At 39.7% G+C, this 14669-nt stretch overlaps 3 protein-coding genes across 6 annotated transcripts in view; 2 read left to right on the top strand and 1 right to left on the bottom strand.

The window, feature by feature from the left end:
* Positions 1–14669, bottom strand: part of nf1a (neurofibromin 1a) — a 101297-nt gene that overhangs the window by 26857 nt on the left and 59771 nt on the right. For all 3 annotated transcript variants that reach the window (XM_041994272.1, XM_041994275.1, XM_041994273.1), the window contains 6 exons: positions 6432–6864; positions 5991–6331; positions 5555–5757; positions 4878–5071; positions 4661–4801; positions 42–321 (listed from right to left, as the gene is read on the bottom strand). In XM_041994272.1, the coding sequence (XP_041850206.1) occupies positions 42–321; positions 4661–4801; positions 4878–5071; positions 5555–5757; positions 5991–6331; positions 6432–6864 (1592 nt within the window). The remainder of the gene's footprint in view (positions 1–41; positions 322–4660; positions 4802–4877; positions 5072–5554; positions 5758–5990; positions 6332–6431; positions 6865–14669) is intronic.
* LOC121645687 lies at positions 2594–8413 on the top strand. Of its 2 annotated transcripts, none has more exons than XM_041994288.1 (2): positions 2594–2860; positions 7370–8413. In XM_041994288.1, the coding sequence occupies exon 2, from the start codon at positions 7376–7378 to the stop codon at positions 8030–8032; it is 657 nt and encodes a 218-aa protein (XP_041850222.1). In that variant the 5' UTR covers positions 2594–2860; positions 7370–7375; the 3' UTR covers positions 8033–8413. The 2 variants fall into 2 exon arrangements, with proteins under 2 accessions (XP_041850222.1, XP_041850221.1); XM_041994287.1 differs by lacking the exon at positions 2594–2860 and adding an exon at positions 6877–7195.
* Positions 10271–12808, top strand: LOC121645685 (protein EVI2B). Its single transcript, XM_041994285.1, has 2 exons — positions 10271–10408; positions 11008–12808. Exon 2 carries the CDS (start codon positions 11042–11044, stop codon positions 12230–12232), a length of 1191 nt encoding a protein of 396 aa, XP_041850219.1. The 5' UTR covers positions 10271–10408; positions 11008–11041; the 3' UTR covers positions 12233–12808.

Raw genomic sequence — 14669 nt, 5'->3', positions numbered from 1 at the left:
ATCTATGTCTTGCAGCCTAAACAGCTAAACTGTAACCTCACCGCTGAAGTTGAGCTGCGAGCAGGTGCAGAGGGAGTGGATAATGTTGATAACCAAACCATGGGTAGAGGCCCTCAGAGACAGCGGCCCCGTGGCTACTAGCAGAGTCACTACATGAAACAGGTAAGGCAGGTGGGCTGCAACATCCAGAGAGTTGTTGAAGGACAGCATCAGCATGTAGCGTGCCAGGATGGCAATGTCATCCCACATGAGGTGCTGTTCCAGCGTGGGAGTTGGTGAGAGACACGTCTTATCGATGATCTTACACATCCGACCAATAACCTGCCACAAAGAACAGAAGAAGACCAAAACTAAAAAACGTGGCAAAGCATGTTAGAAAAACAACACAAGACTCGGCCAACAGATGGACTTTCCTGTTAATATCTACAAAGACCACCAAGAGCTACGTTTAAGAGTAAACACAGACGTCTGGGTCAAAACGAACCGTTTAAACAAGTATCAAACTCAAGCCCCACAGGCCACATCTGGCCCATGAATGAATTATTTTTGGCCAGTATGATCATATTTAATCACTATTAGAGCTGGCCTGCTGATAGAGCGCAGGCACCACCATAATACTACAACTCCCACAATGCACTGCCAGTACATTGGCACATCAACCACAGGCTGCGAGCGCATACCTCACATGTTCTCTAGCAGCCTGACTGAGCTGCTCACCTTTGTCAACAACTCCTCTCCTCAAAATCATGGCTACATTAAAAGTGGAGTATGAAAACAGAGAATTGTGTATGTAAAGCTGTGTGTCTTCTGTGTGTGTAAGAGACTTCGATGCACCACGACAGATACAAGCATCTGGACAGGAAACAGAATCTCCAAATGGTAGAAGAGTTATTAACCCTTTAGGCGCCAGAGTTTATAAAAGTTTTAAAGTAAACTTCACTCCTTAATCCAGAGCTACACTCCCTCTCGAAACTTACGCTCTACCAGTGAAAGACGCCTAGTGCTCCCACCACAACGTGGCGCAAAATCAGTAGCTAGACTCTTCTCCTCTGTTGTTCCCCGGTGGTGGAACGATCTACCAAACTCCGTCCGATCCGCAGAGTCCGTATCCACTTTTAAGACCAAGCTAAAGACTCAGTTGTTTAAGGAGCATTTCCACATTTAGCTTAACTAAATGAGTCAGAAAGATTTGTCCAGCTTTTTGGCTCAACCAAGTACTGAAGAAGCTGTGTGCACTTATGCCCAAGATGATATTGTGTGATGAAATCATGCACTTATGACCTACTTGATATTGTGTGATGAAATCGTGATCCTGTATTTAAATAAAATGACTAAAAAAAAAAAAAAAAAAAAAAAAAAAAAATTATATGCACTGCACTAGCACTACATGACAGCACCTGGGTCCAACTGGACTCAAAAGCGGTCTGACTATCACTTAATTATGACGTCCCATCTTGTTTGAATTCATGCTTGTGTTGTTCTTCCTCTCAAATGTAAGTCGCTTTGGATAAAAGCGTCTGCTAAATGACTGTAGAATAGAATAGAATAAACTGTAAAAGAGAAAATGTTGAATATGAACCCGAGTTTATGATGGCAGTAAAAATTCTCAACTAATTTAATATTGTGGCAGCACAGGTTGGCAGCTGTATTTGATTCTATGACTTCCATGATGAACTATGACACACACACACACACACACATACGTATATATATGACTGTATGTGTGTGTGTGTGTGTGTGTGTGTGTGTGTGTGTGTGTGTGTGTGTGTGTGTGTAATATACAGGGCTTTTAATTTTTCAAATGAGGAAATTATTTTTGCCAGTTTTTTGTTATTTTTTTGCCAGTAGAAAATGTTTTCACTTGAAATAACTCTGAAAAAGAAAAATGCATATAGTCATAAGAAATACAAGCAACAGATTTGAACACACGTTATTTTCTTTTCATTTATTTAATGATAAATGTTGTTTTATAGGCAATAACGAACAGGCTGTTAGTTCCAGGTTCTGTATGTGCGATAAGGTCATTTTAAAAAGGTTTTTAATAAAAAATAAACCAGTCCGACCCTCAGCTTGTTTAAATTTTTTCTTTTTGGCCCACTGTGTATGAGTTTGACACCTCTGCCTTAGAAAGTCTATGATCACACCAGAACGATCAGATCAACTTTTGCTTTTCAAAGCTTTGTAACAAAAAACTTCTTTGAGCCTTGACCGCTGCCAACAACTTCAAACATAAGTATAGATTTTAAACTCTCCCAGTTTTTGTTTGACATCAATCTAGACTTGTGGCTCATGTTTCATGTTCCTATTTGGTTATGGAGCTGATGCACACGACAAACAGCTCTGGTTCTATCCAGTAAGAAAACAGCATTTATTCAAATCTTGGTTGACAAAGAGCTCAAGTCCAGAGAACAAGCCTCCATTGTGCTCAGTAGGTTGTCCTGACTTGACAACAAGCAGTAATGGAAGTAGATAACACCAGCATAAAGACTCACATATTGTCCAAGAGCTGTGTACAGTTGTCGATTTGATACCTTTAATTCAGTGCAGCACTTTAGGAAAGCTCCCTTAAATCAGTGAGGGGAGCAGCACTACAGCTTAAACACTGCCTGCCATTTCTTAGTCAACAGTCCTCACAATGGCTACTATTCAGTGCAACACTGATGTCTGCTATAATAGGAGCCAGGCCCTGGCTTTTCTATTGTATCTGCCTGTGTGTGTTGTGTTTGTTTATCTGAGTTGCAGGCTGAATTTGGACCCAGAGCCCACAGATGATGGATAGTGAGTGGATGAGTTTGCCTCTTTTGTTTCTCTGAGTCAGGCAGGATTCACAACTTTGGATTTTTTTTTCCATCCACAAAATGTAAGTAAATATGAATATTAATGCTGATTTCTCATATCAGTATTTAATTGGAAAAAAAACTGACAAAGTAGATTTGCTCTTTCAAGCTGAGCTTTTAATGAAAAAATGAATAGAGCAATTCTGTGATAAACAAGTTTGTTCTCAATCTTTTAAAGTTCTCCTGCTTCACTTTTTTGGAGTTACTTTGTACTACAAAGTGTTTTTATAAAAAGTATAGACTCAGAAAAAAATCCTCCCAAAAAACAAACAAACAAAAAAATGTAATTTTCTTTCAATCTGCCACTAGATAATGTCAGACCAGGTCTTCTGCTTTTATTGATAACATGTTAATATGAAGTTGTTTGGCATGAGTGAGCAAGAATTTGTAGTTTTAACCAGGTTAACTCTGGGTTGCACACAGAAGTGAGGTTTGAAAACAGGATCAAACAACATGAAAGAATGTGCAACACGAGTCCAAATGTCTGGTTACAGGCATTTTACACATCCAAAGAAATGTTGGCCACATCGGGGGACAAATTGTGTAAATGAATTCTTGTAAAACTTCGATTATACCCTCCTGTATTCAGTGTTCATACAGTTTTTGTTTTGTTGATGAACTTATGTTTTCTACCCTTCACTTCCCAGTCTATACTGATGTATACTGTTTGTTAATGAAACCCTGTATGTGGCCCAAAACAGACTTGGTAAGCACTTGGTAAGTATGTTGGCTTAAATATCATCAAATTCTTCTTTTGTCCTGAGTGGCTGAGAATGATTATTGAGTATTTATGTGATGGCCTGCAAAGCCAAGTTGAGAAGATGCGCATCCAAACCTCTGTAGTGGGGTCTTAAGATTTACAATATCATCATGTAAATGAAGTACTATTGTGTATTGCTATGTAACAATATGCAAAAAACATATCCACACATATTTCAGTATTTTGGACTCAAATTTTTGCCATGAATATTGTTTCTCACTTTGTCTTGTTTGTCTTTAACCACCTCTCACCTGGAGAGAACACAACAGTCTGTACAATGTTGGTTGACGCCAGTCAGACCAAACCAAGCAGACATAAAAAGTTACATGAGACATAAAACTTAAAACTTTGTGTTACTCACAATTGCATTATTGTGCTACAAGTGTCACAACAATAAAGCGCGTAGTCTGGTGTCAGCTGATTTGGACATGGTGATTTAGCTGTACCAAACAAAATTATGTAAAATTCAAGAAAATTTGAGCTACCTAGGATTTAATGTCAGAAAAACAATTTGAATTTTCCAGGTTGCCGAGGTCTTTGGGTTTTATAAGTGTTTGCAGCTGAGTGTCATTTATGAAAATCTGGTGATGTAGTTTATGGTTTGATACAAGCAGAACAAGAAGCAGCATGCAAATAGAGAACATAAAGGGGACTAGGAAGGAGCCCTGGGGTACACCATAACTCACCTGAACCACTGAGAAGGAATAATTATTTTGAATCACAGAAAAAAGACTAAAATATAATAGGATGCCATGTTTTACTCAAGGATTTTCTTACAAAAACATTGCTATGCTCGCTGAGTGGAGAAAAAAAAGACTAAAGAAACCTCTGACGACAAAGAAAGCCTCTAATAACAAGAGTTGGTTGGTTAAGATGTGACCTTAAATGAAAACCATGACATCCAAACATGCAAAGCACACACCTGGTGTGAAGTTGGCTTAAAAATCTGGAATAGTCCAGATATTGGTCATTAAGCCTGACAATGTTTATCATGTTGCAAACTCCATCCAACATACAGTAAATGCTCTAATAATCTGTTTTAGCCCACACTGGAATGTCTTACCTTGTTGGAGACTAGTTTGACATTCCCTGAAGCCAGAGCCACTGCAGTATCAGCCATGACCTCCGCTTTAATGGAGCCCAGGCCTCCCGTGGCACTGGTCTTAATAAAGCTATCTAAAACCACATCCAGCAGATCCGTTATCTGAAAACAAGGACAGACAGTTGCAGATAGCAGAATCCAGACTAAACATTTGCATCCACTGGATGGACACACTCACCTGACCCAGGCTGCCCCAGATCTTGGCCTGGATAGAGGGATACATCTGCTTTTCATTGATTGTCATAGTGATGAGTTTGTCCAAGATGGCCGTGACACGCTGGCGCTTGGCGTCATCGTTATGCTTACAGAAGCGAACCAGGTTCAGCAGCCATGGCGTCATGTACTCAAGGCAGAGATGCTTGAGCTCAATACCTGAAACAGAATATACAGAACTCTCATTTTACTGTGTCAAATATTGTGCAATTATTCATACATTTAACATGACATTTTCTCAATTACTATTCAACTTTGCTTTTGAAAGATCTTCAATCAATTGGCCTGAGTTTGGTAAAAAAAAAAACTTATTTGATCTAATGTCACTAAAATGGCCAATCAGAATATTTTAGAAAGGATAGGAGAGCTGCATCTTCTCATAAGTTTGTTATTTTGCATAATATCTGAGTCAGTTTAAGAAAACCATACAAACATTTTGCTTATCTGAACAGTAAGCAGTAAGAGCTAGTGTCTTTTCTGAACATCAGCGCTTTACCTTCAATTGTTTCCTATTGTTCCTTGGGGCTAATAGTGGAGCTTTAGATAAACTGTTGAGAAGCAATGCTTTCCACCACAGAAACCTTCTATGTGGACTCAAGCCCTGGTGCAACCCTGATGTGTAAAGGTATGTAGCAGACTTACTGGACTTGCTGAAGCCTGAGATGCACTCTTCCAAAAACTCCAGTGTGAGATGTGGCTCATTGGCAGCCAGAGTCTTGCTAATGGAGACTATAAAGAGGGTATTGTTGGCTGGAATGCAGAGGCCTGATGTCTCCAGCAGCTGTCCCTCAATCTTTAGGTTGAAGGTGCAAGTCAAAGCACACAGTAGATTGTAAGCTGCAGACCTGGATGCAAGACAGGCAACAGGTTAAAGGGGTTACGTCTCTCTAAGGGGCTTTAAAAAAAAAAGCTAGCATTTCACTTAACTGTTTGCAAGTGCTTTAAGTTTCTAAGATGTTCTTGTGTGGTCTGTTCTTTCTGGTTTAGGACTTTTAGGTCTAGTGAAGGAAATCTTAAACCAATGCAATCTAAGAATTTACAATAACAGTTACTGAGGTTGCTGCCCTGTGAGACTGACCTGAGGCTGGGGTCAGAACTGCCCAGGTTGAGCAGAGCAATGTTGAGCAGAGTTCCTGGGACATCTTTTGGTCTGATCTTTGTGTGCTGTGGAATTGAGTCAGGCTGAGACAACTCCCAGCGTGTCCGAATATGAATTATCGACTGAACAATGGCATCACACTCTTGGTGCATGAATGTGAGAGGTGTGCCCTGATTGGCCATGGTGAGGGTGAACTGGCTCTCATCCACCAGGCAAATCTCCTCAATCTCTGAGGCGTAGTAAACATCGTTGAGAAAGACAGGCTGACCAAGAACCCGAGTCCGCTCAGCTGAGGTCACCTGAACAGCCGTCGAGCCCACCTGATCAGAAAAAAAAAAAACCACAAAGAAACCCAAGTTTTGCTTAAATCTCTTCATTTACCTAATCAACGATTAGAGTTTTAATCCAGGGCGACCTCACCTTTATTGAGACCTTGGTATCTTTGTGGGCCAGCTTGAGGGCATTGTGAAACACTTTAAGGTCTTCCTCCAATGTCAAAGTGGCTGCAGGTAGTTTTTGTTGATCCGGTTCAATGTGCTCAGCTAGTTTAGCAGGAGAGTCAATAAACTGGAGCCTCTTGCTGCCCTTCAGGCCCGTCAGCAGTCGCTCGTGATACTTGGTGTACTCTCTCACCCAAGTGTTACAGTTGTAGACATAAACTGCTGCCACGTTCTCATAAGCAAAGCCAGGAAAGACCACAAACCACTTGGACAAGAAGTCGGTCTTGAAGCGATTGCTGGGTCCGACATGAGTTAAATCTACTACTATCTCATAGGGCTTTGCGTAGTAGGGTTTAAGGGTGAGAAGGACATGGTAGATGAGCAGGTCTCCATTAATCTGGCCTGTCTTGAACCTAAGAAAAGGAGAAAAAGTTGTATATGGTGAAATATAAATTGACGTGATCTAAACTAAACGATGCGAGATTGTGTTTGAGGTGCTTTGAACACTTGAACTCAGACCGGAAAAACTCAGGGCTATATATGAGTCACCACTAAATGTTTTTTTTTAAATTTTGCTCTCTCTTTGTAAAAGTGTGGCGTCAAGGCAGAGATACAGAAATAACTAGACACAAAAAAAAGACCCATATAGCACCTCAGGAAGTAAGTTCAGAGCTTCTCTCAAACCTGTTTGCAACAAGTGCTTCTCTCCATCTCAACAGCAAGATCTCCAAAAGATCACCTCATGTAAGCATTTAACAGAATAATGACAATGTAACAGTAAACACAGGAAGTTTTTGCAGTGAAAATTTGCTCCGGTGGCAGCTTTTTTCATTCATGTTGCTTAAAACTTTTATTTCTAATCCTTAACGTCTAAATTTTAAGGCTGAATTTAATCTCTAAATGATTTCTTCATTTCAGAACACAATGGAAACCACCAGAGCACTCTGTATGTTTCTCCTACTCAACCAGATGCTGCTAGCTCCCACTGATGCGGACCAAGAACTTTCAACCATACAGACATATTCATCTGTAACAGAAGACCAAGATGGCAGCCAAGCATCTACAGTGGAGCCCAGCTACACTACCAGTAACCACCAGAACTCCACTGATGGGACCATCATCCCTCGTGGCGATTGCTTGATTGACACTGAAATGGGTCTGATAGCTGTGGGTTCAGCTGGAGGGGTGATTATCTGCCTGCTGGTTACCATCATAGTACTCGCCTATCAGATCTTCCTCCTCCAGCGCCGGGTATACGCTCCCAGGAGCTCACGGTCCAACCTGGACTTGGTGAGTGGTGCAGGCTACTGGGACACAGACCAAGCAGAAACTGGTGGATTAGTTGGTCCGTGTGACACCAGCGTCATCCTTGAAGAGGTAAGGGCAGACGGGAAGATGGAGGAAGAGAGGTCTGCCGAAATACAAGAGGCAAGAGCGGAGGCTGGAGCAGGACATGAGGACGGGACCAAAGAAATGACTTTTGTTCCTGAAGAGAAAACCCATCAGATGCAGAGCTCCACTTCCAGGGACTCTTGTTTGGAGGTTCCCAGGGATATAGAAGACATGCCCCTAGTTGTCTAAGGAGGTAACCCCACCTCAGTTAAAACCAGCTCTCTTGATTTATTCTACTTTCACTCAGCAAATTGTGTGTTATTGTAACTTCAGTTGCAGTAAAATTTAAGGCTGCTTGCATGAAAATCTGAAAGTATGCTAACGCTGACAGAATACGTATGCTTTGGTAGTTAATATTAGGAGTATTTTCATCTCTTTTTACTGAGAACTATTAAAATTTTAAACAAATACTTTATTATGGATCTAACATCAAATAGTTCAGATCCAACAACATTCTGTTTCTAAAGTATTAGTAAATGTTTTTTCATTGATTAAGTCTATCGGGATATTTTTGATAAGAAATGTGACACTGATTATGTCTAATAACAAAAAAAGTCCAGTGTTTCATTATATGTCCATTATATGTTTTGTTTGTTTTTTATATCCAATATAAGAATCTAATGCTTTAAAAGGCCACATGCATTTTTCATGAATTATTCGATGAGACATGCTTCAATTAAATTTGCCACGTTTGTTGAACCCCAACTTGATTTAGACCACATTCCTCTACTGACTATCAATTGAATGACATGATTTAGTAAACAGACGAACAGCAGGAAGATGTTTACAAAGTTACTTTATCAAAGGCAACCCAGTATTTCAATTTAGATTTCATGTGTGCTGCCACAAAACATAATGAAATGTTGGTAAAGCTGATGACAAACAAAGCTCTGTTACTAAGCTCTGACTGTTAATATTACTGCTCCTTCATGACTTGTATAGGCAAAGAAATCCTTGTTTTACTTTGACATTTAAAATAAATTCATTTTTGCATGGTATCCGTCTTATGTTTGAAACCAACAGCTATTCATTGTTTAGGTTGCTGTCTCTTTTCTCACATTGGTTACAGTTCTATAGAAATACAATTCTAAAAGGTGATTAGACTAATACTCCAAACAGCACAGAAACAAAAAAAAAGATTTATTTCATTTTTTATACACTAACTTATTTCAAAAGTGTGCTGCTTTCCATTAAAGTGGTGGCAACTGAAATGACAAATACCATGTGTGGATTAGCTGCCTTTCCAGAACATTTTTAGATCAGACCTGGTAACATTTTTACTTGAAAACGTGGCTCATGTCTATTCTGCTGCAGATACATTATCATCTGCAGCGCACAGTAACAGTATGTTATTTGGCTTCTGATCCCCCTAATAAATGAATAAAAAGTGACTAATTTCTGAATAACTGAATGTGGTCACTTTAACTAATTGATTTAACTGATGGGAGCCAATAATGTGATGTACCTCATACCTGAAAAGAGGTCCAGCTGTAGTGAAGGGTGCTAGCCCTGAAACAGGGAGTGTTACACTAAAGTCTTAGTTGTGTTCCTAAAGCTAATTCATCATGTGTTGTATTTTCCCTGATCTGGTTATGTATTAGATAGATGGATAAATAAATAAAAAAAATCTCTCTTACCATTGGTATGATCCAAAAAAAAAGTAAGTTTTTTCATTTGAGTCTATGTGACTGAATCATATTAATATAAGTGTTTAAAATAAAACAATTTACGAGGCCTTAACAAACAAGACATCCATCAGGGAGTCAGTAAGTCAGCAAGCACATGGTTAGAGTCTGGCTTGTGATGTTATCGGTCAGTGCTTTGGACCACGTGGAAACCAGGAGAAGAAAATCTTCATCCTCTGCTTTCTTTTATATAAACATGACCAGGACTCTAAATTAACACATCCAATGCCCTAAATGTTAGTTCAAATTAATTTTGGTGAGTATAAATAAAATTCCGCTGCTGCCCGAACAAAGTGCAGCTGACAGCCAATAACCCATCCTAGCTTAGTCTCCTCAGTTTGTATTGACACAGTTAAGAGCAACAAGAAACCTTAATCATACCCTCTTAGATTTAAATAACATAAAATACTAAGTTAAACGGTTCAGAATTTTTGCTTTTATTAACCTTTTTTTTTGTGTATTATTATGCAGGAACCAGAACGGACATAAAGCGGCTGATCTGGTTACTGTGGTTGACTGAGTCCAGAAGAGAGCTGTGCAGGAGCTAAATGTATGTGTGAAGCATGAGATCACTTTGGAGGTTTTACTCGGTCAGTTTACGGTTTTCAGCAGTTCTGCAGGATGGTGTTAAAACATGAACTACTAAGTTTAGCGCTGTCATCTGAGAAAACATTGGTTTCATATGTTTCACTTCCTGTCAGTGAGGCAAGAGCAAGTCTCCACATTCTGGTTAAGTGGGGGCTGCCCTGCCTTTAGTTCCTGCATTTATTCTGGAGAGCTTTTAAAACAGGCAGCATCCAAACGTCTCACCGCCAGCTTACAATACATCCTGTAATGAGACAGCTCAACGGCTACCGGGCTCATCTGTGTAAAGATACCGGTAAGTATGTTTAAAATATTGATTATTTGAGAGCTTTGAAATGATGTTGATACACAAAATAAGCCAAGGATGGCAAATCTAACAAACCAATTAGCCCTGGAAGAATGTATAACTATGAAATAGTAAAGAAGAAGCTTCTTTTAAAATCCTATTTTTTGGTTTATTCTCTAAAGTCTTGCCCAATATCACTGCATAGTGTCCTATCAGCAGAGGCTGACGTTTTGTTGCTTTCTCAACTCAAAAATGAATGTTTACTTTCTTTATATTATATATATATATAAAAGCTTGGGGTAAAAAAAAAAACAAAAAAAAAACAAACAAACGTATTAAATAATTTTCCATTTACTTATGATTGAACTATTGCTAAATGTAACCTACGACTGAAGAATTTGCATAATTTCAGATAAGACTGCAACATTTTTTTTCTTAAAATAACACATGCATTCAAGAAACGTGCCTCCAAGCTGCACTTTCAGAACCGATCATGCAGCAAACGCAACCAATTCTATTTAAATTCATTTTGGTCATTTCCTCGTTAAACTGCATTGCTTCAGACTGTTTCCTGTGCTTTACCGTTAAAATAACTTCCTCTGTTTCAGCTTGAAAGACACAGCCTGACGACTGGGGAGGAAAATGAAGACACATTTCTTGTGCCTTGCTTTCGTATGGCTGCTGTCACTGAAAGAAAGCAGCGCAGTGACATCTGGTCTGGATCACAACCTCACCACTGTGACAGCAGGTGGGGTGACCTCAACAAGGTTTTCTCAGGACCAGCAGACAATGCAGCAGATGTCCAACTTGGATCGGCAATCAGAGACCTCGGGTTTGAATATCACACCGTCAACCATCGTTGATGTAAAAACAAGCATGGGCATGACTCAAGCATCGACTCACGCAAGATCTCTAATGAATACTCAAACAGCAGGGACTCCAATCGGTAACAGATCTCATGATTCAAACGACTCTTTGGGAACAACAACAGTCAAATCTGAAACCATATCAACACCAACCATGTTTCCAACCCATGAAGCCAGCAACCCAACCACACCTCCAACAGTACCACCAATGGTAAGCAACCCAAGCCAAACCCAAAGCACTGGAAAGATATCAACCTCTCGAGTCAGCCGAGATGAAACGACTTCCAGGTCTTCACCTCCAACACAGTCAATCCCAACCTCTACTGTCACTGCTTCTATCAAGCCTAAAGACCAGGCTACAAGTACACATCCGGTTACAGGTGGTGATGCTGCACGGCCCTCAACTACAATCACACACATCACCAAACCAATAAAAGACCATTCAGACAATACAAGCAACCACAGCAAAATAGTGGCAGGGCTAATAGGTGGAGCCCTGTCACTGATGATGGTGGGATTCCTGGTCATCTACATCAAGAAGAGACAGTTTCAGAAACAGCAGACAACTACCGACTGGGCCGGTCCTTCTCCGTTTTTATCGGGCGAAGATAACAGTCAGGTTACGCTCAGGTCATCTAACCGAATTTCTCTGTCCAGCTTCCTGCCTCAGAGACTGTCTAAAAGATTGTCATTGCTTCCGGAAATGGATAAGGAGTTACAAGACATGACTCCAAGTAAAACATTTGAAGGTAAACATCAAGAGAACACGTTTGGTCAAGCAGTGGATGGAAAAGATGCACAAGCCAAGAATGGGTCTCCTGCAGTGACTCAGGAAAATGGCATCTCAGAAACCAACAATGTCCAGCAAACAAATAACTCAGAGGCAGCAAACCTCAGTCAAGGTGAACCTGAGCAGCCCTCAAACCCCTCTGGAGGTGAGGAAAATGCTCAGGCAAAAAGTGAATGATGATCACGTTCAACCATATAACGGATCCAGTTTCTTCTCTGTTGCTACACTTGCATCGTTTTTGAGGCTGAGACAAAAACAGGAAAATGACTCGTAATGTGGGAGGAAATTATGATGACAGGCAGTGATCAAGGACTACTGCAATGTGTCATGAGCTTTACTATTTGTGCTAAAGTACTACATTTTAAAAAAGTTTCTACTGCAATTTCATAAAAAGGGTTTTAACCCTTTCAGTGAGAAATATACCACTCACCACGGCAGATTTCTTTTTTATATTCTTTTGTTTTGCTCTGTAAAATAGTCTAACACAGATTACTGTTCACGTGTTTTTTTTCTCCCCACTCATATTTCCTTTGAGCCCTGTCTTGTTGAAATTAGTTAGATGTAATCTATCTTTACAAATTAGGTGCAAAGGGGCTGTCTTTGAATGTGTTGTGCAGCTAATAGAAAAGCAGAAGGAAATGTGTGAACAGTTTTCTGTTCAACAGAAAGGCCAGCTCATTTTTTTCAAATTAAATTCCTGTAAATGCCATCCACTATGTTTGCATGCTCTACAGTTTAGATTATCTGTGATAAGCAAGTTTCCAGATGTAAATATAAACAATGACAATTCAGTTCAGTTGAAAAATAAAACATGATACTGGTCAGATTACAGCTGGTTGTTTGGATTTTTTGCTATCTAAGCAGTACTATGGCTTGTACAGTGGACCCTCGACATTGGGATTTATGTGTCCTACGACTTAATTTCTAACAGTGCAGGCCAGGGGTGGCTAAGTCCACTCCGAGAGCCACTATCCTGCAACTATGAGATGCATCCCTTCTCCAACACACCTGAATCAAATGGCTGATTTACTTCATGTGCATGTCATTCAGCTCTCCAGAGGCCTGGTAACAAGCCATTCATTTGATTCAGTCAGTATTTAATCAGCACCTTTTTTTGTCATTATACCTTCAAAACTTGATGTATAGAGCGGAAGCCAGACTGACACTGGTCAGTTGTGAAGCTGCAGCTGTTTAAAGTTGAGGTTGATGTGGGGTGTGACAACATTCAGGAGAATAAAAACCTTTTTACACCAGTCATCAAAACTAATGGATTAAATTATCAGCATCAGATTTAGAAATCAAACATTAAATAGCATTTACCCTTTGTGCCCTGTGTCTATTCGTTTAGGCCTCTGCTTGAAAATTGCATACCGATAATGAAATTAGTATATCTCTATAGCTACAAGGTCCAATTGAATACTTTTGGAGTCATAGTAAAAGGAGATTTGTTAAGTTAATATTGGATATGTTACTGGTGAAGAATAAATGAATGCATGAAGATGAAACATAGCATAAATGAAAAAAGTCTCAGGCTAAATAAAAGAAACAAGTTTCAGGAAAAATGATGCAGCTGTAGCTCTAAACCTCCATCACAGTATCATATCATATATAATATGTGAACATCTCTGCAAAGACAAGCTCTGATAAAGTGAAGCAGAAACAAGCTAGAGAAGTTTTAATACAGACAGTTTAGTCGAGGTCCCAGAATGGCCATTTTGGCTCAGTGAGGCACCATCTGCTCTCAAAGCCCCCCCAAGTGTGGTAATCTCAGGTTTTAAAAGGTCATAGCCCTGCTAAACTCTGCAGGACATTTTCAATATTACTACTTTGTGTAGATCCCTACAGATGATTTTAGCTTGCATACATCTAATACTAATCTACTAATAATATTCTAATAAAAATTGCTGCACAATCACAGTGCGCACACTTTTATGTACATCTTAAATTCCACGTTAAATGAGATACCAATTAAAACATGGTTTTAATAAATCTTTGTTGTTGTTACACATTATAACTTTAAATCATGTCTACTGACATAAAGAGCTTAAAAAAAAGAATTCCGTATCTATAGTGTTTCCACATGATCAATACTCTGTCTTTTAACTTCTTATTTGGTCTTTAGTAACTCTGCAGAAATCAGCATCTCTTTACCCACCAAAAGCCCTGCCATGTCCAGCAGCTGCTCTTTAACTGGGTCCGTCTGCCATTAACTGCTGAGCAGGCCACTGACAATGGGTTTCCTAACATCTACTCCTGAATACAGCTGCCTGCCGCCAGCTGAAAATAACGCTATGAGAGCGCTGACTGTGAAGTAAATCATTAAAGATGTGGGCGGGACAGATAACCAGTGGGCTGTAAACCACCATGAAACAGTAAAGAAATGATGATGAAGCAGATTTTGCTGATGAATCTCTGATTAATTATTCTATTCCAAGGCAAGAGGTGAAAGCATGTGATGGCCAGACGACCAAACCAGATCTCATTGAAGTTGGTGGAGAGCTGGAGCGCTGACGAAGTGAGAAGCCATTACATTTTGATGTGGATCAGAATCGCTTTCATATTTAATGCAAAATGCATCACTGGCCTTGGTGAAGGATGTCCTTTCTGAGCACTT

Source organism: Melanotaenia boesemani, chromosome 9 (assembly GCF_017639745.1).
Source record: "Melanotaenia boesemani isolate fMelBoe1 chromosome 9, fMelBoe1.pri, whole genome shotgun sequence".
NCBI lineage: Eukaryota > Metazoa > Chordata > Actinopteri > Atheriniformes > Melanotaeniidae > Melanotaenia > Melanotaenia boesemani.
Note: the sequence above shows the minus strand (reverse complement) of the source record. Positions and strands in the feature narration are given on the sequence as shown.

Excerpts from the sequence above, each read along its gene's own strand:
- LOC121645687 (XM_041994287.1), top strand. The coding sequence starts at position 7,007 with ATGTTTTTTTTTAAATTTTGCTCTCTCTTTGTAAAAGTGTGGCGTCAA. Across the intron at positions 7,196-7,369 it reads TCTCCAAAAGATCACCTCAT|AACACAATGGAAACCACCAG; the intron begins GTAAGCATTTAA and ends TCTTCATTTCAG.
- LOC121645685 (XM_041994285.1), top strand. The coding sequence starts at position 11,042 with ATGAAGACACATTTCTTGTGCCTTGCTTTCGTATGGCTGCTGTCACTG.